Raw genomic sequence first — 22338 nt, 5'->3', positions numbered from 1 at the left:
GTTATGGACAACACCAGGCAGGGTCAGAGGTATCTCAGGCCATTCCCTTTGAAACCTGATGATGCAATCTTGGAGAAAGCAGAAAAAATGGGAAAAAGAAACATAAATATACCTGTGTCAGAGGCTGGTGGATGAAAATACTGGGATTAGAAATGTGTAATTTAATTCAACCAGGGCTGCTACAGGACTTTAACCTCGTGCTGAGGGATGACTCTGTGCCTTCCAGCTGACTCTGAGCAATGAAAGGAAAAGCAGGAGAGTGAGGAGCACTGTATCTCAAAAATCCCTTAATTTTAAAAGGATTCAGTAGCAATGACAGCATTTGAACATTTGAACAGAAAACACCCAAGTGTGTGTGGGAATGAAACTTCCAACGTGGTCTAGGGCTGTTTTCTGAGTCCTGGGGGGGGTTGCCAGCACCTGTGGAAAGAGGCTGGAGTCTGGGATGGGACTGCAGGAACCATAGAATCATAACTTAATAGAATCCCAGACTAGTTTTGTGTTGGAAGGGGCCTTAAATCCCACCTTGTTCTACCCTCTGCCATGGGCAGGGACATTTTCCATTAGACCAGGTTGCTTCAAGATGCATCCAGCTTGGCCTTGAACACTTCCAGGGATGGGGCAGCCACAGCTTCTCGGTGCAACCTGTGCCAGGGCCTCACCAAATCCTGACTTTTCCCCCCAGATCCATCAGGGCAAAGCAGCCTCACAGTTATTTCCTCGTTGCCTCCGACAGCCTGTTCCAGCCACTCCTCTAAGCCCCATCCCTGTGCTGTGTCCCCAGAGCCTTCCTCAGTGCCCTTAAACACTCAGATCTTTCCCTTTCTAATTTTGTTGCCTTCTTAAAACAGCTTAAAACAAGGCATTAAAAACAAGCTGCTTTTCATGACCCTACACCAGCCCCGCTCCCCAGATCAGCTTTTCCTGCCTCTCCAGCAGGATGGAGCCAACAGCAGAGCTCTAAAATTAAATGGGGAAAGGGTTGGTGCTCAGCCTTTCGCTGTGTTGGGCACAGAGGAGAAATATCTGCCTGCTCAGAGTCTAAAGAGCACGTCCAAGGCACGACAGCTCCGAGATGCTCTCCCAGCGTCTGGGAGCAGGGCTTTGAAGGACTATGAATAAAGATGAGCTGCCTGCCTTCGGATGATTATGGGAATCAAAGCACGCTATTTTTTGGATCTTCTCTTGATGTCAGCCATCATTAAATCGCTCCTTTTTTTGGTTTTTTTTAATCGGCTGGATACATTTTTAATTTGCCTTCCCCTGCCAAATCCAGCCCTCCGCTCCCAGTGACATTTCCATGCGGCTGCCCTGCTGCGATGGGTATCTTTGGAGTGCACGAGGCTGGAGTCAGAGTGGTGGCAGCACACATTAATACACTGGACTGACAGTTAAAGGCTATCAAACTCTCAATAATTGTGAAAAAAGCACATCAACAACCAGCTGGCTCAAGCAAAAGGAACCCGACGGGATGGAGCGACGTCAACACCCGTATGTACAGCGTGGAGAAAAGGCTGGAATTTGGCAGGATTGTCACTGGTGTAAGATGTCTGTGAGGTGGTTGGGACGCACCGACCCAACTGTGTGAAGGGATCTGGTTTTTCCCACACCTTCAGTCGTCAAAATACATTTTTGAGCCATAACAGAGACACTTAAACAAGTGACTGTTGAAAACAGACGAGGTATAATCATGTTACAGACACACACCCCCCCCCATAAAAAAGCTCAAAAATAAAAATAACTTTAGTACCGATACATTCTATCCCCCATTTTAAGGGCTACTAGATCATGTTCCAAAAGAAACTAAATATAACACCTTTGGGACCAGGGCTTCCCAAGATCCAGGTCTGTGTTGCAATCCAGAAAATCAATCTCCCCCTGTTAATATGTCATTATCTCCGTGGGCAAAGCCCCCTTTATGGGGGCTTTGGCTGTTTGCAGCCCAAACCCATCAGCGTGGTTTTTGGACCAGTCTCTCATGATTTCAGAGTTGCAGAAGCTTCTGTTCAGTCTCCTTTGCAGGTCAAGATCTCACTACAAACCCATCACGCTGCAGGGAGGCTGCAAACAAATATGTTTTGCAGCTCCTTAGGAGTTTTGGAGGTGACATGTCCCAGAAACTCCCAGTTCCCACCTGCCCCAGCATCTGTGGCAATTGGGAAGAGAGATCTGTGGTTATTTAGGGTTCCCAGTGATGGAAACAGGCTCAGCCCTCACCCTCCAAACACTGGGCACTTTTCCTGGTCTTTCTTTAAGGGTTTTTTTTAGGTCTCAGAGTTTTTATGGTCTGAGCATTAATTAATTTTGGTGCTGGAGGGATGCAGGAAGCTGGGTGGACAGTTTTTCTCTGCAGTGACAGGGAGGGATGCTTGGGAGGGAGGTTTGGAAAGCTTTGCAATCCACTCGCAGGCCCTTCCAGATCCACGGGGAATTGCCAGCACGGAAATTTGCTGGAGGATCCCATGGAGAAGCTCCCTCTCCCCATCACCCCTCAGGGCAGGGCAGGGCCAAACTGGAGTTAGTGAGAGCCACAGCTCTAATCAGCTCTAATTTGTGCAGGCAGATTCATTTCCCACCAGGGGTTGTTTCACCTCTGGGATTCTCCGGCATCCCCGTCGAACCTTGGCACCCCCAGCTCATCTCCCTGGGCTCAAGGACCTGCTCCATGGGCTCTTCCAGCATTCCTGCTCCCCAGCCCAGCTCAGGGACCTGCTCCATGGGCTCCTCCAGCATTCCTGCTCCCCAGCCCAGCTCAGGGACCTGCTCCATGGGCTCCTCCAGTGTTCCTGCTCCCCAGCCCAGCTCAGGGACCTGCTCCATGGGCTCCTCCAGCATTCCTGCTCCCCAGCCCAGCTCAGGGACCTGCTCCATGGGCTCCTCCAGCATTCCTGCTCCCCAACCCCCCCAGTAAATCCCAGTGCCAGCAGCACCAGCCCTCTCTCATTCCTTCAGCCCCAGGGCCACAAGGTTTGCACCACGCTGGGAAGAGCAAGAGGAGCAATGTCCCACTGAGAGCCAGATCTATATCTGCTCTTCATTCCCCAACTCATTACATTGACTAAAACTGCTGGGTTTATCCCTTTTTCTTTCTTTTCCTGCCATTTCAGCCCATCCTGCTCACCCTGTACCTGCACATAGCCCCCAGAGACTCCTGGTTTTGGGCCCCCCAGCCCTTCTCCCATGAGCAAGGTCTCCACCACCAATGATGCCATGACAGGAGCAGGAATTCAAGCCAAGGAATTATCTGTGATTAGAAAAACAAACAAAATAAATGCAGCTTCACCAAAGTTGATGCATTCCTTTTAAGAACTACATCATTTCTCAACCTTAGGAGAACTTCTCAACCTGAATTTCAGCTGGAGTTTGCATGTGGGGCTCAGCCAGCCAAAAAGGAAGGTGACTTCTTCTGCAAGTCCAGAGCAATCCCAGCCTGAACCTGCTTGGATCCTGTTTGTCTTCAAAGCTCTTCCGCAAGGAGAGGAGACACGTGAGGAAGACAGTAGGTTTGCTTTGCCATGAATATTCCAAAGTTTTCCCATTTCAGAGCCTTTCTTCCAGTTAGGGTGTTTGTTTTTAAGTGCATCCCCACTCAGGTTGTGCCTCAAAGCATGTCACAGGTGCCTCCTGTGGATGTTCCTCATCCCCTGCCTGGAATTTGGTGTGAAATGCAGGTAAAGAGCTCTGCTGGGGGCAGGATTCAGGTTTTGGTGCTGCCTCCAGGCAGAGTGGTCCTTGTTGAACCTTCCAGGTGCCTGGCAGAAACCTCACGGCTTGTCCTTGGACACATCAGCCTGAACTCAAGAGTCTGCTCCACAGACATAATTCTGTCTCCTGTTACCTCCCCTTGAGCATTCCCTTCTTCAGAGGAAGCTCCAACTCCCTTGGTTCCGTCCAGTCCAAACTAACATTTCCCAAACCATTTCAGGGAGTTACAGCACTGCAGACACAGAGGTTCCTGTGCTCATCTGAGTCCCACCAACATTATTCTCACCCTTAAATCCAACACTCTTGCAAGTGTTTCCTTGCTTCTCTGACTGAGTATGTGCTGGGCAGATTTGAGTCTCCAAGATGGAAGAGGCAGCATCAGGAGGTGGGATAAAGCTGGAGAGGGAGAGGGGGGGAGCCAGAAGCAGGAGGGACATCAACTGTTTCCATTTATCCCTTTGCAGATGATTTATCCCTTTGCAGACCACTTATCCTGCTGCACCAGGATAACATTGATCCCTGCAGTTCTAAGAAATGCAGTGAGGTCAGAGAAACCCCAGGTTTAACAGCTTCCCAGCCCAGCACGGGCAACCCACAGCTCTAAACCTGCCACCCAAAACCTCAGTGTGCAAAACGAAACAGGAATGGGCAAAGGAGGAATGGACTTCCCAAGTGAGGGAATACTATAATATTCCCTGTGGAAGAGCAGAAAAGGACACCCAGGCTCTCATGAAACAAAGCATGAGCATGATCAGCCAGGATTCATGTTTTTATACCTTTTCCACCTCTGGAAATTCGATTTTTCCTTGGTTTTCCATGGAGTGATCCTGAAAGCAAGGCACAACTTGTTGACTGTTCAACATCATTTTCCTCAGCATTGCTGGAGACATTACTTTCTTAAGAAGGACTTAAAGTAAATCACAGCCTTTGGTACAGCACAGAACTACTTATAAAGGGCATTTACAGGAAAGGGAGAAAAATGGAACAGAAATTATTCAGAAAGAGCTGAGAGCAGCCCGTGGCCTTCAGCAGGGAACAGTGAGAGCAACTGGATTCCCTCTCTCCCTCCCACTCCGAGCAAAACACTTCGACTGAGCTTTAGCAGCTCTGCTTAATCTTTCCTTTCTGTTTGCTTAAACTTTCAAGTGATTTTTTTTAAAAATAATAATAAAACCAGACTGAAATAATCTCCAAATTTCCACCTCCCCTCCTCCTTTTCCCTGGTTTTGCTCAGTCTGGTTATATTGCACATGAGTTGGAGACAATCCTCTGGCTGCAGAGATGTTTCCTTCCACATGAAGCACTTGTTAACACGGATAAGATGGCAAATATTCCATAGGTATTCATGTATTTATGGAATATGAACTGGGTTTAACTGGGGAGGACAGTCTGGTCCACAGCAGCGTTGGTCACCATGTCCAGGATGTTTGACTTTTCCTTGGAGCTGTTTTATTTCTCAACACAGTCCTGGAGGTCGTAATTTTGAAACGTCTTCTGTTATCTGTTGGGCAGAGCAAGAAAAAACCACTTTTATGCTTTGGAAAACAAGAAACAGGTTATTTTTTTTCAAAGTAAAGTGGAAGGGATGTCACACGTTGGGCCCCTCAGGCAAATTCACGTCTCCATTTCTCACGAATGAAAAGCGAAAACTTGCTAATTAAAATCCTTTAATGGACTAAATACCACACAGTCTAAAGTGAGCTAAAGATAGAAAAGAAGATTCACTAAATAGATCCTGGTTATTAACTATTATCTCACTAATGGAAAGTTCCAAATCCAGAATAATTAGCACGAAGTGGGTTTTCCTCATCATGTTTTTGTCTTAGTCAAGCTGGGTTTGTTCCAACTCGATCACACAATATTGTGCAACTGGTTGATCTTATAAATCCAATATTGGGGCTGATCTCACTCCCAGTACTTGGACTGTGGAGTTGCTCCCACAGAGCTCAAACTCAACACCCCATTTTGAGGCAGGAATGGAGCAAAGGGCCAGAAAATTGTCCCAGTCTCTGCAGCGCTGGAGCGATGAGCTCTTGGACCCCCCTGGAATTGCAGCAGTAACTCAACAGCACCAAGGGACTCATCCTGACTCCTATTTTAATATAGGGAGATGCTCTTCTCTGTCTTTAAGACACAGAAATTCCTACAAATTTCATGCAACTGTTTATATCCCTCTCATTTTTCAGAAAATCCATGTTCTGCCTTCAGAGCAATCCAGGTATCCCCCTCCCCCCATCAGGTGGGAATGAAGTCGGGTGCTTCATTCCCAGCCAGTGCTGAGGAAAGGGTTGGAAGGAGCTGCAGTCCCAGCTCAGAGCCCAACCTAAGGCACTGGGACCTGCCTGGTCCCAGCTTAGTCCCCAAATCAGCCTGTTTTCCACAAAGGGAGAGGGAGGATGGAGATATGCAGGATGGGATCCATGTGCTGAGGAGGGAGACATCCACTCTGGATGCAGCAGGGATGATGATACAGGGGGGGTGATGTGGCAAGGATGATGGGGATGCAGGGATGCAGCTGAAGGGATGATGGCAGGGATTATGAGGATGCAGGGATGAGGTACAGGGATGGAGAAGTTGCAGGAATGATGAGGATGCAGGGATGAGGTACAGGGATGGAGAAGTTGCAGGAATGATGAGGATGCAGGGATGATGCTGCAGGGATGAGGATGTTGCAGCTATGATGAAGTTTCAGGGATGAAGTTGTAGGGATAATGAAGATGCAGAGATGATGAGGATGCAGGGATGATGAGGATGCAGGGATGATGAGGATGCAGGGATGATGAGGATGCAGGGATGATGGTACAAGGATGAAGGGATGATAAGGATTCAGGGATGAAGTCGCAGGGATGATGATGTTGCAGGGATAATGGGCATGCAGGGATGATGTTCCAGGGATGATGCTGCAGGGATGGTGATATTGTGGGGATGATGATGCATTTGCAAGGATGATGAGGATACAGGGATGGTGATGTTGCAGGGATGATGAGGATGCAGGGATGATGAGGATGCAGGGATGGTGATGTTGCAGGGATGATGAGGATGCAGGGATGATGAGGATACAGGGATGGTGATGTTGCAGGGATGGTGAGGACGCAGGGATGATGAGGATGCAGTTGCAGGGATGAAGTTGGAGGGAGGATGATGTTGCAGGGATGATGCTGCAGGGATGATAAGGATGCAGGGATGATGAAGATGCATTTGCAGGGATGAGGATACAGTAGCAGGGATGAGGATACAGTAGCAGGGATGATGGGGATGTAGGGATGGTGATGTTGCAGTGATGGTGATGTTGCAGGGATGAGGATACCACAGGGATGCTAAAAGCCAGCAGAGAAAGGAAAGAGGTAAGAATTCCCACAAGGAGCAAAATTCCCTTGTAAGGCAGTGCAGCACTCAGGGAAATGAGCTTCCAGAGGGGCTCAGTGCTCCTTACAAGGGGCTCAGACCAGCCAGTTGTTCAAATACCAGCTTATCTTGAAGTGCCAGAAGGGACTACTCATGGACTTAAAGCTAACTGGGGTTTATGCTTTATTAGACTGGGCTTGCTGGGGGGATTACACCCTCTCCCACCTGCCAGCAGGGAAGGGCTTCTGTCTTTTTAGCAAAGCAGTGATCAAACTGCTGGATCTTCAAGCAGCACTGGAGTGTTACACACCCATTAAATAAATACACAAATAAAACCCAAATAGCACCTTCAGCCTGGGAAGTGTCAGTGATTCGGCCATGAAGGGGAAGCTGGAGTTGATGCTCTGCAGATTAAGTGGTAAATAACAATTTTATCCCCACCAGACAAATCATCCAGTGCTTTGGGGTACTCTGGTGCCTTTCCAAGTGTATCCTTGCTCTTGCAGAAAGAAATCCGAAATCCTCAGCCTAACAGTTATGTTATTTCACTGAATTTGGTAGGAACAGCAGTAGGGGTGAGAAGTCATGAGCATTGTGGAGATATCACTGCTCCAGCTCCTGAAGGCATCCAGATGTCTTTCCATCAGACAGGGGTGATGAAATCCTCTCTACTCCAAGAGAAACAGAGGATATTAAACAGCAGCCACAAAAATTAGATGTTTTTGAATAATCTAAGCCAAATAACTTGTATCTGTGCATTTAGAGCTGCTGAACCAGCTCCTGAGAGCACAAGTACAGAGCAGATCCTGAGTCCTCCCAGGGGACTGGAAAATAGCTCCTGTTTGGGCCAGGTTTTTAAGGGATAAACAAAGTGACCTGCAAAAACGATGGGTCAGGCCATCTGTCACTGATCCCAAACAATATGCTGGGATGGCTGAGTCTTAGCACAGAATTACAGAGAAAGATATAATTGATGCCAATCAACACAGGGTTAGGGAAACCAGATCTTATCATATTAACTGATATCTCTTCTTACTGAGTCCCACGCTTGGCTGATAAAGGTGCTTGTGTAAAGTTGTCCTCTGAGAGAATCACATGGCAGTTTGGTTAAGAAAACAGAGCAATAAAGCCAAATTCCCAGGAGATATCACAAGTGAAACACCCAGCTGAACCCAGGCCACTCCTCCTCATTCATGCCATGTTTTCTTTGAGCGTTTTGCATCGAGGATGGGAGAGACACTCCTGAAAGTTTCCAGCCCCAGGAGGAAACAGCCCAAGCTTGTTTCTGATGCTGCAGAAAGATTTCCTCCTTTAATTCAGAGGGATTTGAGGTGCAGAACACTCAGGAGCCAGCACCCACTGATGCACAGGCAGAGGTAGGAAACCCCTCAAACCTGCAGTGCTGCACCCAACTCACATTAAACTCCTTCCACATCCCCCCTGCAAACTCAAATTCAGAGCAGGCAAGTTCATTTTAAGCCCAAACTTCTGATGTCTCATTTCTGACCTGCTGCAACAACTTGAGGTTCAAATTGTTACAGAGCCATGGCGGCAGCTCCAAGCAGAGACCAGCAAGGAGGGAGAGGAGGGTTCTCAATTCTAAATGCACAGAGAATTCAGGAGAAATGGGCCATCAGGGTGGAAAAGGAGAGGCACAGGGAAGAAGCCAGGCAGAGAGGGACCTGGGAGTTTGGACTGACAGGAAGCTGAACAGGAGCCAGAGTTTGCCCAGGTGGCCAAGAAGGCCAATGGATCCTGGCCTGGCTCAGGAACAGGGTGGCCAACAGGGCCAAGGAAGTGATTCTGCCCCTGGACTCAGCACTGGTGAGGCCACCCCTGGAGTGCTGTGTCCAGTTCTGGGCCCTCAGCTCAGGAAGGACATGGAGGGGCTGGAGCAGGGCCAGAGGAGAGCAACGAGGCTGGGGAAGGGACTGGAGCACAAGTGCTGGGAGGAGAGGCTGAGGGAGCTGGGGGGGGCTCAGCCTGGAGAAGAGGAGGCTCAGGGGAGACCTCCTCACTCTCTGCAACTCCCTGACAGGAGGGGGGAGCCAGGGGGGGTTGGTCTCTTTTCCCAGGCAACCATCAGCAAGACAAGAGGGCTGGGTCTGCAGCTGTGCCAGGGGAGGGTTAGGTTGGACATTAGGAAGAATTTCTTTGCAGAGAGGGTGCTCAGCCATTGGAATGGGCTGCCCAGGGAAGGGGGGGATTCTCCATCCCTGGAGGTTTTTAAGCTGAGACTGGATGTGGCATCAGTGCCATGGGCTGGGAACCACGGCGGGGTTGGATCAAGGGTTGGACTTGATGATCTCGGAGGTCCCTTCCAACCCAGCTGATTCTGTGATTCTATGAAATCACAGGAGAGGAGGATGGTGGTGGAAAGGAGAACTGAAGGCAGAGCTGGCATCTTGGGAAGCTGAGTGAAACCTCGGCCTTCCCTCCACCCAGGGAAAACAACTGTGATTATTGGGGTAGCCAGGGAAGGTCTGCAGGCTCTGCCAGCCTCAAGAAAGCTGAATTCCATAAAACCTTTGGAGGAGTCCTTATTTCTTGCTCTGTGCTTCAAAACTGCCTCCTCCTTCCAGAACAGGTTTCCCTGCAAAAACTTTCTGAGGCTGCTCAGTGTCAGTGGGGAAACTGAGGCACAGAGGAGCCAACCCACCCAAAGCCAGTCAGGAAACACCACAGTGCTCCTACCCTCCATCTCTGGGTGTAGGGACACCCAGAGCTGGCCTAACAACCCAAATCCCCCCAAGAGGCACAGCATCACCCATCACCCCCATTGCACTCAGCTCCTTCCTTGCACCAAGCCCAACAGCAAAACTCACCTCTCTGCAAAGGCAAAAGACACTTTGCAAAGTGTGTGTTTATCTCAGCCAACCTCCATCCCAATCTTCAGCTTTCCATGAGAGCAAGACCCCAGGACAGACCCTGCTGCAGCAGCTCTGCTTCCCCCACCACAGCTGAGCCTCCAGGGCTTCCACCACCGCCCACCCCATGACACAGCCCCGCAGGATTCTCCACATCTATCCATGACGGGGCTTTGGAGGAAGCAAAGCAAAGCATCTGTGCTGAGCAGCAGCAAAATAAACCTGATTTCCTCCTGCAGCCTTGAGGTGGAGAGAGGAGAGAGGAGAGAGGGAGAGGAGAGAGGGAGAGGAGAGAGGGCCACTGGCTCGTCTTGCCACACATCCAAACCCAGCCTGCCCATGTTAGAGATGCTAAAAATGAAGTGCAACCACTGTAGCAAAGCAACAGACGTGCCAGAACTTAAACATGCTCAGAAAAGCGTCGGAATCACAAGTCTGAAGGAAGTGAATCATTCCTAAACAAAGCCAGCAGCGCCTGCTGCCGTCGGCGGGGCTGAGCCAGGGGCTCCAAACGAGTGTGAAGGAAACGGCCGTTCCCGCTGAGAGGAGGGGAACGGCAGCGATCAGGGAGCGTTTCAGCTCCTCCTGACTTCAGTGAGAAGCTGAAGGAGATTGGAGACATGTTTTAATTTACTTGAGCATGTCTTGGTTCGTAAGAAGGAGAGGAGTGATGGTGCCCCGCGGGGAGGTTCATGCGGGGAGGTTTCCCTGCCCTGCCGCTGAGCATCCTCAGCACGAAAAACTCAGGCTACGAGCAGTGATGAGACACAGACAGACCCTGAAACTTGTGGGTGTCAGACAGCAGCAGGGCTTGATTCTGTGGCTGCTTTTTTGCCAGCAACAGCGATAAAAGGGCTCCAGCTGCAAGGGCAGAGTGAGACCCTGCACACACCCCTCTTCAGAGGAACCATCTCACACAGGGGATGGTTCTCCTGAGCAAAAACTGGGATTTTCTGAGTGACAAAGAGCAGGAGCCCTGACGCCTTCCCAGGCAAAGCAGCCAACACATGTCCATCAGGTGGGATAAATATCCCTTTGACAAAGACATCATTACTCATTTTCCTGTTTGGGAAGCCAAGTATGGGAGTAAAAGGTCTCAGTTACATCTCAGGCCCAACCACAGAGGATCTGGGAGAGCTTTGGCTGAAGCAAGAGCCAGGAGGGACTGGGGAGACAGGGCTGGGGTTGCTCTGCAGGGACCCCCTGGCAGGGAATGAGTCCCCTCCCTGGGATGGTTCTGCCTTACACGAGGTCTGGACCCCTCCTCCTCACGTCAGTCTCATTTCTGACCTAAGAACTCTCCTATCACCACCCTCAAAAATGAAGTCAAACCACTTCCCCTCCACCACTGCCAGAGAAGTGATTCCCAGCTGGGATGAGGCACCTCGGGGCACCTGCCCCAAAGTATCCTCATCAAAGTGGAGATGACCACGTTCCCAGGACTGTTTCCGCAGGAAAGAAGCACATCACTCCATCATTCCATGCTCAGTGTCCAGCTCCCACCTTTGGCTCCATGCTCAGCTCCCACCCTGCACCCACAGCAGCACCCACTGGGATAGCCTGGACCTCTGCTGTGTCAACAGCACCCAGAAAAACGGGAAAAGGCAGGAATAGCCCATTCTTAACACATCCTCCAGCTCTGCAACACCCCCAGAGTCAAGCCAAGCACCCCATTCAGACTATGGGTGGGACCCAGAGCAGGAGAGCAGTGAAGGAGACAATTTATAGAATATTGCCCTGCCCACAGCACCCTATAATTATAGAATCAGGGAATGTTTTGGGTCAGAAGGGACCTTAAAGGCCGTCTATGACAAAGATGACCAGAAATCCCCTATTTCCCTGTGCCCACACCACTGCCCTTGCCGAGGCTGCTGGTGCTCTGAGCTCTCCTTCCCGATACAGACAGCAAACTGAAGGGCAAAATAAGTTACTTTTGTACCCTTTTTGTCCATTTGCACTCCCGTGTTTGCAGCCCACCCAGAGATCACTTGTTAAAGCGTTTAAAAATGGGGAAAACAAAGCCCTGCTTCCCTCGGGCTGCGCTGGAGCCGCCGTGTGCTCTCACCAGGATATGCATATTTTAAAAGCTTGGCAGGAGAGGGCTCCAAACTACACAATTAAAGAGATTTTACACAGAACGCTCTCCAGTCACTGCAAGAGACCCTTTCCCTGTGTTATCCCTGCAGGAACGACCCCTCTGGAGCCGGTGACCCTGGATGGCTCCTTTCCCTCTGCTGGGGAAAGCACTTCTCTGCCCTTTGCCTTGCTTAATTGCCCATAAAGTGGGGATTAACAACAAAAACCGACCTCTTTTGTCAAGGGATAGAGCAGGAACAATTGCCTGGGAAGAAATTTAACCCTCCTGGAGGAAAGAGATACCTCCAGCCCTTGTCTGCGTCCACCAGTGCAGTGGGACAGCTACTGCTCTGCTCCTCGGCCACATCAAGCACCCGAAGGGCATCTATTGTGCTGGAGAACAACAGACCTTTTTAGAAGAGGTCAGGCCTGAACACATACAAAAACGAGAGGGCAAAGACAGGAGAAAAAGGTGGCAGTGTCGAAGTACCAACTGGAGGGGCCAGGGCTGGGGTTGTTGTGTCCCTGCAGCCCCCGCTACCAAGGATGTGTTTTGAGGTGGCATCAAGGGCTGAAACGGGGGAATAAAATACAGGCAAAGGGAAAGGGAAGGGAGCCTGTGAAAAGAGGGAGCAAGGCTGTACAAGGCTCTAGAGCACCCAGTGCCTCTATACTGGGGGTTGGAATGAGATGATCTTTAAGGTCCTTTCCAACCCAAACCACTCTATGATTCTATGATAAACTGAAAGCATCCATGGAGACAGCTCCAGCCTCCCAGGGCTGCATCCCTTGCTCCCATCCTGCAGTGCCAGCAGTGTAATTTGTCTCTAAGGTGACCAGGAGGACAGGGGAGGAGGAGGACGTTTCTGAGAGCATCCCTGGGGCCGAGATGGGGATTACCAGTGCTCCAGGGTCCCTGCTTCCCCGTGCTCGCTGGCTGGGCACTGGGAAATGTCAGCCAGGAGTTGTGGTAATGCCCTTTCCTCCATTTAATGTAATAAGCTGAGGCTGGAGGAGCCCTTTGCCTTGCAGACAGCAGGCAGCAGCTCTGCTAATACTAATCCCCTAATGCTGCCCCTCTAAGCACATTAGGAACAGTTGAGTCCAACACGCTGCGAAGGCTGAGGCTCATCTTTAACTCCCCAGGGACTGTAAAACACTCCCTGGTCCCCTAACAGGAGGCTCATGGCAAGAGAGAAGAGCCAGTTTAATAACAGCTGGTGTGGAAAGAGCAGTTTTTCAATGATCTCTCCAATTCCTCACACAACACGTGCAGCAGCCAGTCCCAGAGAAACCACCAGACCACGGAACAGAAAGTATTTGTAGTAGGATCCCAGAATGGTTTGGGTTGGAAGGGATCTTAAAGACCATACAGTTCCACCCCCCTGCCATGGGCAGGAACATCTTCCACTATTCCAGGTGGCTCAGGTTGCTCAGTTTATCTCATTGAACCTACAAGACAGCAGAGAGGGAAGATGCTGAGAGAAAAAGGGCAGACCATTAAAGGATACCCCCAGTTCTCCACTTACATTTTCTGGGTGCATCTAAAGAGCAGCAGTGATTTTATATTTTTCAGTGATACCATTCAGCACTGAAAAGTACTTTTTTCAGAGGGAAAGAGGTGACATTTAGGTGGGATATTGGGAAGGAATTCTTCCCTGGGAGGGTGGGGAGGCCCTGGCACAGGTTGCCCAGAGAAGCTGTGGCTGCCCCACCCCTGGAGGTGTCCAAGGCCAGGTTGGACGGGGCTTGGAGCAACCTGGGCTAGTGGAAGGTGTCCCTGCCCATGGCAGGGGGTGGAACTGTATCTCTAAGGTCCCTTCCAACCCAAACCATTTGATGATTCTACTGGAGAAAAACTGCCTTTTACTCCAGTGGGTGAAGTGGTTTCCTTGCCACCTCTCCCATCCAGCACCATTTACCATCAATCAAATCCATTTGAAACTATTCTGCCCCTGCAAAATCAGGCAGGGAGGAGTCAGGAAAACAAATCAACAACCTGCAAGGTTTGTGCTTATTTTAGATGGCAGAGAAACCGAAAATTGTTCTGTGCTGTTTCCAGGAGCACATGTGGTTTCCGCACCCTGAGCAGCTGCCACGAGGAAAACAGAGACAAAAAAATTCATCTGCAAACTCTCCAAATGAGATGTTTCCACTCCTTTCAGACTCAAACCCTCCTTTTAGGAATATGCATTGTGGGAAAGCTTTAATAACAATAAAATTTAGTAACAATAAAAGTTAATAACAACAAAAAGGGAGAACTCATAGGCAGAAATGGTATTTCAGCCTACTGGCAGCCTGGGCAAAAGGCAAGCTGGGGTGTTCCCAGTTATCCCAGACAAGGAATTCCAGTTATCCTGGATAAGGGAGCTCAGGTTTGTAACTTGCTGTAATGCTCCAGAGCATCTTCCTAATAAAGATCATTTGTCTGACCCTCAGCTGATGAAAACTACAGAAGCTCCAATAAAACCATCACACACCAGGAGCCAAGGAGCTGCTGTGATGTTTTTCTTGGGGCTAAGGGAGAGTGTTACAAACTGTCCAGATCCTTTAAAACTGGGATAAAGTCCCAGCTAAACTCTGATTTTGGCATGGCTGGCATCTCTCAGGACAAATCCCCCTCTCCACACCCTTGGGAAAAGTGTTACTTGCACAGGTTGGGGCCAGAAGTCTCTCTCCTGAACACCTTTGCCGTGTGCTACCCCAAAGGAATTTGGCTTTCTTTAACCCAAAATCCAGCAAAACTGAGGAGAGTCAGAGCCAAGGTCCTCAAGGCTGAGTAGCCTGGAGCTGGAAGCATTAAACCACTGAAAACCACCTTTTTAGCACAGAATTGAAGAAATCCAGCTGCAGAGAAGCAGCAGAGACTCCCTCCTACCACAGCACTAAAAAGTAAAGTGAACAGCAAATATAATCAGAGGAGGAAGTGATCCCACTTTATCTAAAATTTATAAAAATACCCAAGAGCAGCAGGATAGGCTGGAAAATAAAAGTAAGCAGTGGAAAGCATGGGGTTTGTCCCCCCAAAAAGCAACATTCCTTTACGACTCCATTAAACTGTGTCCCGTGCGAAGCTCACCTGATCCCTTCAGATGTCCCGTGGCCCCTGGTGCACACGTGAAGATGAAGGTGGTGAGTTTTCCCTGGTGGGGTTTTTGGTTATTTTTCAGTCCTGCTCTCTCCTGTCCCCCTTGTCTCCCAAAGCTGCTGAGGCTTCCCAGCCGAGCTTCCCGCTCAGGACCGTTTCCCAGTGGGTTTGGAGTCATTCTTGGTGGAGCAGGATGAACCTCCATCCCCAAATTTCCCTGCCAAAATTGCTCCTCAGCAAGGGACAGGTGGGTTTGGAGGTGTTTATTGCCTGGGGGGGCCTTATTGGGCACAGGGGACGTGGCCCAGGAAGGGGGTGTGAAGCCACGATGTCCTGCGGGATGGCAGGGCTGGAACCATCTGGAAAAAGGTTTTTTGCAGGAAGAGCGAGGACCAAGGGGGATGGGAGCAGGGATGCCATGACAACCTTTTGGGGTTTCCCAGGAAACCAGGGTCGCCATGGCAACTGCATCACTCCTGGTTGGAATCAGTGACTTCCGCTGGAAGGCGTGCTCACCGCTTTAATCTTCTTGCGAGAAGAGGCTGCATCTCTCCCAAAAGCATTGCAAAAAAAGGAGGAAACGTCCCTTTGTCTCTGGCTGGGTGGGTTTGGAGGCTGCCCAGAGATGATCCTGCATCCCCTGGTCCTCACTGGCATCTCTCTCAGCTCCCGAAACCATTGCATTGTGCCTTTCCCTTCCCTCCTCCCCACACGCAGCCCCTCTGCACAGATCAAACTGGATGGAATAATTCCATCAGGTTACACGGGAAGGGAACTAAGAACGAAAAACAAGGGCTCTGGGTTGGGGTTTTTTTTCTATTTAAATCAGCATTGATTGCACTCCGTCTCTGACCAGATTAGAATTTCATCAACAGTCTAATGGGGAAAAAAAAAAATGGAATCTGTGATGTGCCCGTAATGGCACATGACAGGATTCAATATAAAGCATCGTTTAACGACGTGGTAACAGAGACTCTCTGCAAAATTAAACGGTTATTTCCTCCCAACCCCCTCCCAGTACTCTCGGCTACATGTTTTCCTCATTCCCCCACCCAACCCGGGGTTGTTAATCCAACAACTGAGCTTATGTGACGGCAGGGAAATCGGCTCCACGCTGCCTTCAGGGAAAGGGGGAGGAAATTCAGGAGCAAAGCGAGAGGATCCCCAAAACCCCACAAAGCAAAGCTGCCCTGCAACACGTTGCAGAACATCTGTTTCGACAGTGAGTGTGGTTTGTCTTCATCTTCCTTGTCTTGTTACCCTTTAGCCGTCCTCTTCTTTGGAGAATTTTAAATCCTTTTGTTTTTGGATCTTTAGAAAGGCAGGATCTAAAAAAAAACCCATATCAAAACGAGGGCACACACAGACCGACGATGGTGCATGTTCCACACAACACCGACACACAGTCACTTTGCATTATTATTGTTATTATTATTATTATTGGTATCATTTTACCGCATCCTCAGGTTTTTGTTGCTGTTTGTTTGGTTTGGGATTTTTTTTTTAAACATCCGTGAAGATCTTTTTGATGTTCACACAGTTGGGATTGTTTGTGGTTGTGCAGTTGCCTGCTTTGAAGGCAGCCTGTTTGAATGCACTGTGGTTGATCCCCCCTTCCTCGATGACCATGTATTCGGACTTGCTGAGGGTGGAGTTGCTGCGAGCCTTCTTCATCTCCTCGCTGGACGAGAGGTGCTGGCAGCTCCCAACGTGCAGGTACTGGGCTTGTTCCTCACCTTCTGTCTCCCGGTGGTAGAAATAATTGAAATTGGAGACTATCACAGGCACGGGGAGGGCGATGGTCAGCACCCCCGCAATGGCACAGAGAGACCCCACGATCTTGCCCCCAATAGTGATGGGATGCATGTCCCCGTAGCCCACCGTGGTCATGGTCACCACGGCCCACCAGAAGGCATCGGGGATGCTACTGAAACCCGAGCTGGGGTCATCGGCCTCGGCGAAGTAAACGGCGCTGGAGAAGAGGATGACGCCGATGAAGAGGAAGAATATCAACAGGCCCAGCTCCCGCATGCTGGCCTTGAGGGTCTGCCCCAGGATCTGCAGCCCCTTGGAGTGCCGGGAGAGCTTGAAGATGCGGAAAACCCGGACCAAGCGGATGACTCGGAGGATGGCCAAGGACATGGCTTGCTGGCCATTGCCTTGCCTCTCCGCCAGCTCAGTGCCCAGAGTGATGAAGTAGGGAATGATGGCCACAATGTCAATGATGTTCATGATGTTCTTGGAGAAGGTGGCCTTGCTGGCAGGCAAAGAAACGGACCAGCAGCTCGAAGGAGAACCAGATGATGCACAAAGTCTCCACCACAAAGAAAGGGTCAGTGAAGGATGACACCATGGAAGCAGCCGAGGACGAGGAGTTGGTGAAGACTTCAGGTGGGAGTGGGCCACCGCCCGTCCCAAAGGTCCCCCCAGTTCCCTCATAGTCGTGGTCATCCCTGAATTCAGGCAGGGTCTCCAGACAGAAGATGACAATAGAGATAAGGATGACCAGGACAGAGACGATGGCAATGCCTCGGGCCGGCCCAGAGCTCTCAGGGTACTCGAAGAGGAGCCACACTTGGCGCTGAAACTCCTTGTCGGGAAGCGGCCGCTGCTCCTCCCGAATGAAACCCTCGTCCTCCCGGAACTTCTCCATGGCCTCCTCCCCGAGCTGGTAGAAGCGGATCTCCTCGGAGAAGATGTCGATGGGGACGTTGACGGGCCGCCGGATGCGCCCGCCCGACTGGTAGTAGTAGAGGATGGCATCAAAGCTGGGGCGGTTGCGGTCGAAGAAATACTCGTTGCGCAGGGGGTCGAAGTAGCGCATCCTCTTCCGTGGGTCCCCCAGCAGCGTCTCAGGGAACTGTGCCAGCGTCTTCAGCTGGGTCTCAAAGCGCAGCCCCGAGATGTTGATCACCACCCGCTCGCAGCACTCGTGCTCCCCAGCGCCCGCGGGCTGCCCGGCGGGCGGGGCCGGGGCCGGGGGCTGCTCGTAGCGCTCCCCTCCGAGCAGCGCCGGAGGGGGCTGCGGTTCTTCCAGCAAAGGGTCTCCTCCGCCGCCTTCCACCACGGTCATGCTGCCTTCCTCGCCTTCCTCGCCCTCCTCCTCCTCCTGCTGGGGGCCGGGCTGGGGGGCGGCGGGGGGCTCGGTGTAGCCCAGGTTGTGGTGGCTGCTGCTCGAGCCCCGCGGGTGCCGACCGGCGCAGGAGGCGGCGGGAGAGTAGAGCAAGCTCCGGCGCTCGTCCATAAAGGTGTGGGGCGGAAGGGGAAGGGGGGGGAGGGAGGATCGGAGAGGCGGCAGCCGAAGCCTCTTCTTCCTCCTCTTCCTCCTCCTCCGGGCGGAGAGGGAGAACCAGCCGGTCAACTCCTCCGGCGGCTGCCGCTGCTCTGAAGAGCCGAGGCTCTTCTTAAAAAATCCGCCCCCAGCCCTAGCACCGCCTCACTCGGTCACCGCTCCCGGAGACACCCACCAGCCCCCGGCCCTGCCCCGCGGACCCCGCCAGCTGCGGCCAGCCCCTCCCCTGGCCCTGCCTGGGGGACCCCCATCCATCCCCCGAACAGCGCCGAGGGGCTTCACAGTCTCCTGTGAGAGCATCCTTTGGTGCTCAGCGGGTTGCAAGTAGGGAGAGGGGTTTGGGGTTTTTTTTAGGGTTTGTTTTTTTTTTTTTTCTGGCAGAACCGCTGCCTAGAAAGAGTTTTTCTGCCCTTCCCTGTGTGAAATGTGATTTTTATTCTGGATTTTGGGGGTTGCCTGTTGGTTTTCAGCCACGGTTTCACGCGGTGGCAGGGCTGTGGGCAGGGGAAAGCCGACAGCGCAGCCAGAGACAACAGTTGGTTTGAATCAGCGTCTGGGTTAGGCTGGGGATTGTTTTTTCTGTCTAGGAGAGCGTGTGCATATGTATGTGCACACACATGTGTGTGCGTGTGCTCCTCTTCAAAATAAACAGAGAAGCAAAGCTGAGCCAGCCCTCGACCAGGGAGGTTTCAGGCTGGACCCAAATCTGTCTTTCAGACTTTCCAGCAAGAAAACCAAAACCCTTCAGTTTGTTGTTTTTTTATTTATTTTTTTATTTCTTTCTCCCTTCAGGGGTGTATGCAAATGGTTCAATTCTGGGCAAAAGGGACTTTTCCAGGTGAAAAACCTCCTCTGCAGGAACTCAGCGCAGGAAAACACCCTGTCTCCAGGAGATGTGGATCAGGGACAACCTCTGATCTCTGCACCCCCATCAACCCCCCCCTCCAATTTTCACAACTCACCCCAACAGCCAGAAGCACTTCAATCTCCAATCATGTGACAAGTGGGGTTTATGCAATTCAGAGAACTCCTGGTTTAGGAAAGAATCATGGAATGCTTTGAGTTGGAAGGGACTTTATATCTCATCTCATTCTACACCCCAGCCATGGGCAGGAACACCTTCCACTGGACCAAGAGCTCAACCATGAGGGTTGGGGAGAAGTGAGAAGGGAGACCACTTTCCCTTCCAGAGACAGATGGGTGGTCCCACCACGATGAAATTTAAAACCCCTCCACCATCCCCACTTGAGCTCATCTTCCTGGTTATTTTTAACCAGCACAGCCTCCAGAAGATAAGGAGAACAAAAGATGAAAAAAAATTAAACTTATTTATACTTTAAATCAGAAACAAGCTGTCCAAAATACACAAATCTGGGTGGGGGAGGAACAACGACAAATATTGGTGTAAGAGCTGAGCCTGAGCTCTAAATGGCAGCTGAAGAGCGTGGATGGAGTCTGAGTGAGCTGAGCCCACCTTCTTCTTTGCTGACAGAGTGGAAAACACCTCTGCCACCAGAAATCAAGGAGGATTCCCACAGGAATGAGCCCCAGCAAGGTGTGGATGAAAAGGTGGACGTTGACTCACAACTCCACGCAGGGACACTCATCTCTAGGTCATGTCACCTTGCCCCAGACTTGGACACAAGTCTCTTGTCACCATCTCCATCCATGGCTTTAAGCCTCACTTTTAAGACCTGTTTTCCTTGAGGGTCCAGATCTCCTGGGATGAGGGTATTGAAGCACTGGGTCCCCAGTACTGCTTCCCCAGCATTCCTACAGCAGTTCATAGTGCTCATCAGCAACATGCTCCCAGTAAGAGCATCCACCCCTCCCTTCCAACCCACAGCATCTTCCAGCCATCCCAACCCCCAGATAAAGCAGAAAGCAAAGCCCTGGAACACCATTAACCCTTGAGCTGCCCTTGTTGCTTGCAGGTTGAGAAAAATTCCTGGCAAAAGTTCCCATCCGAGTTTGAGGCTTTATTTTCATAAACATGAAATAACCATCATCCCCTCACCACAGTCGTGTGTAGCAGTTAAAAACTTGTCTGGCTCGTCCTTTTTCCCTGCTAGGATTTCTACCAATAAATCAGTGTCATCTGGTCTAAGGCAAACAAACAAGGCTGCTTCAAACCATAAACATTTATTGAGGACACAATGCTGGAGGCAACAAGGTGTAACTTCCATAGTTGCCATGATTTACTCTGAATCTGTCAGGGGCAAACTCATCAGGAATTAATGATGGAGCCACAGACCTTTGGGATGCTGCTAGGAAAATATTTCCCTTGAAACCAGAAGGATTAAGCCCTTACCCCACACAGACATTAACCCTTGAACTCCTGCAGCTTTAGTCACTGGCTCAAAGGATTTCTCCAGGGGCTGGTGGCCCCAGGCATGGTGTGTCCTCCTGGCCCTGTTTGCTCCTCCTGCTTCCCTGTAATCCTATCAAAGCCAATTAAGCTGTACCAGGCAGCAACATAGCTGCAGGCAGAGGGCAGCCAGAGGGACAGATCACCTCCTCTCCAGCCATAACCTCTCAGCTCCTGCCTTCTCCTGGGGTTTCCAGCCCGGGTTTGGATCATCATCAGGGATGCAGCAACAGCATCACCTCCTCCATGACCCTCCACCAGTTCCCCAGAGGGATTTGCATCCAGGAACTGCAGCAAGTCCAACATTTGTCAGGCAGCAACAGAGGTGGTCTAGGTCAAGTCCCAAATCCTGGATTTCTGAGCACAGGGGGAGGAGAAGGGACATCTCTGTGGTGTCTAACCCAGACAGAGCTTTCCAGTGAGCTCAGAGCTCAGTGCAGCATCAAACCTGCTCCTCAAGGCTATGGTTTGCTGTCTAATGGGAGATGTCTCAGACTTCCCTCTGCAAATTTCCCTCTGCTTTTTCATCCATCTCCTCTGCTGCATCTGGTCTCCACAAATTTGATTTTATTCTTAATGTCCATTTAAGAAATCCCCCTGTGCAATTACCTACGGGCTGCCCTGGAACAGCAGACACAGCTTCTATGAAGAAGCAGAGCAAGCATCACGCTTTTCCTCCCTTAGTGCCCTTCCCAGGGCAGATTTTCCAGCAGAGGGGACACTGTGTGCCTCTTCACACAGCCAGACCCAGACCGTGAGGGAATCCACCCAGCATCCCCCCCCAGGGGAACACAGGATGTTCACTGTGACTCTCAGTTACTCCCAGCCCCGGGGCTGCCCTGTCATCCTTCTTTCACCTTGAAATGTCCCTTCCTTCTTGATGAACCCCAACATCTCCCAGGCAGCTTTTTGGGGTTGTTTTTCACCCACCAAACCTCCCCTTGTCCCCTGTTAGCACCAGCAGCTGGGCAGAGAGTGGCAGCCCAGCTGTGGCAGTGAGCAGGATGTCAACCACCCTCCCCTCCCTCCCATTTCAATGGGAACTCTGCTTCCATTGATAAATTTGAGACAAATCTGCTCATCTTTATTTCGGAGGATCAGAAACCTTTCAGCACAAACATGGTTACAATAATACCTTAATGCACTGTAAATGTATTGTCTCTCCTCCCACAGCAAAGCCTCGACTGCTTCATTAAGGCAGAGAAGTATTAACTCCCTGGCAAGGTTTCCCATCTCATCTCATCTGGGAAACATGAGCCCAACCTCTGCTGCTCATAACGCTGATAAATGTTACAGATAAAAGCTCGAGGTTGTCACTGGGATCACTAATCACAGCCTGAACCCTTTGCAGGCAGGACTGCAGAGACTGTTGGCATCAGCCAGTACAGCAGCAACCTGACTTCTCAACATTGACTTGGATCAATCATGAAATCAAAGAATCGTGGACTTGTTCAGGTTGGAAAAGCCAGCTGAGTCCAACTGTTTACCCAGCACTGCCAAGGCCACCACTAACCCATGTCCCCATTTAAAACTGCCTTTTAAATTCCTCCAGGGGTGCTGACTCCACCTCTGCCCTGAGCAGCCTGTGCCAGGGCCT

General features: G+C 50.7%; 1 protein-coding gene across 1 annotated transcript; it reads right to left on the bottom strand.

The window, feature by feature from the left end:
* Positions 1–1665: 1665 nt before the first annotated feature.
* Positions 1666–18445, bottom strand: LOC114003550 (potassium voltage-gated channel subfamily A member 3-like). Its single transcript, XM_027750621.2, is given in 3 exon segments — positions 1666–5206; positions 15073–17341; positions 17343–18445. Coding segments are annotated over 2 exon segments (1740 nt in total). The 5' UTR covers positions 18326–18445; the 3' UTR covers positions 1666–5206; positions 15073–16584.
* Between the last annotated feature and the right edge of the window lie 3893 nt (positions 18446–22338).

Source organism: Pipra filicauda, unplaced genomic scaffold, assembly GCF_003945595.2.
Source record: "Pipra filicauda isolate LSUMZ 115617 unplaced genomic scaffold, ASM394559v2 scaffold172_size1731463_pilon, whole genome shotgun sequence".
Lineage (NCBI taxonomy): Eukaryota > Metazoa > Chordata > Aves > Passeriformes > Pipridae > Pipra > Pipra filicauda.
This window is presented reverse-complemented; position numbering and strand designations above follow the sequence as displayed.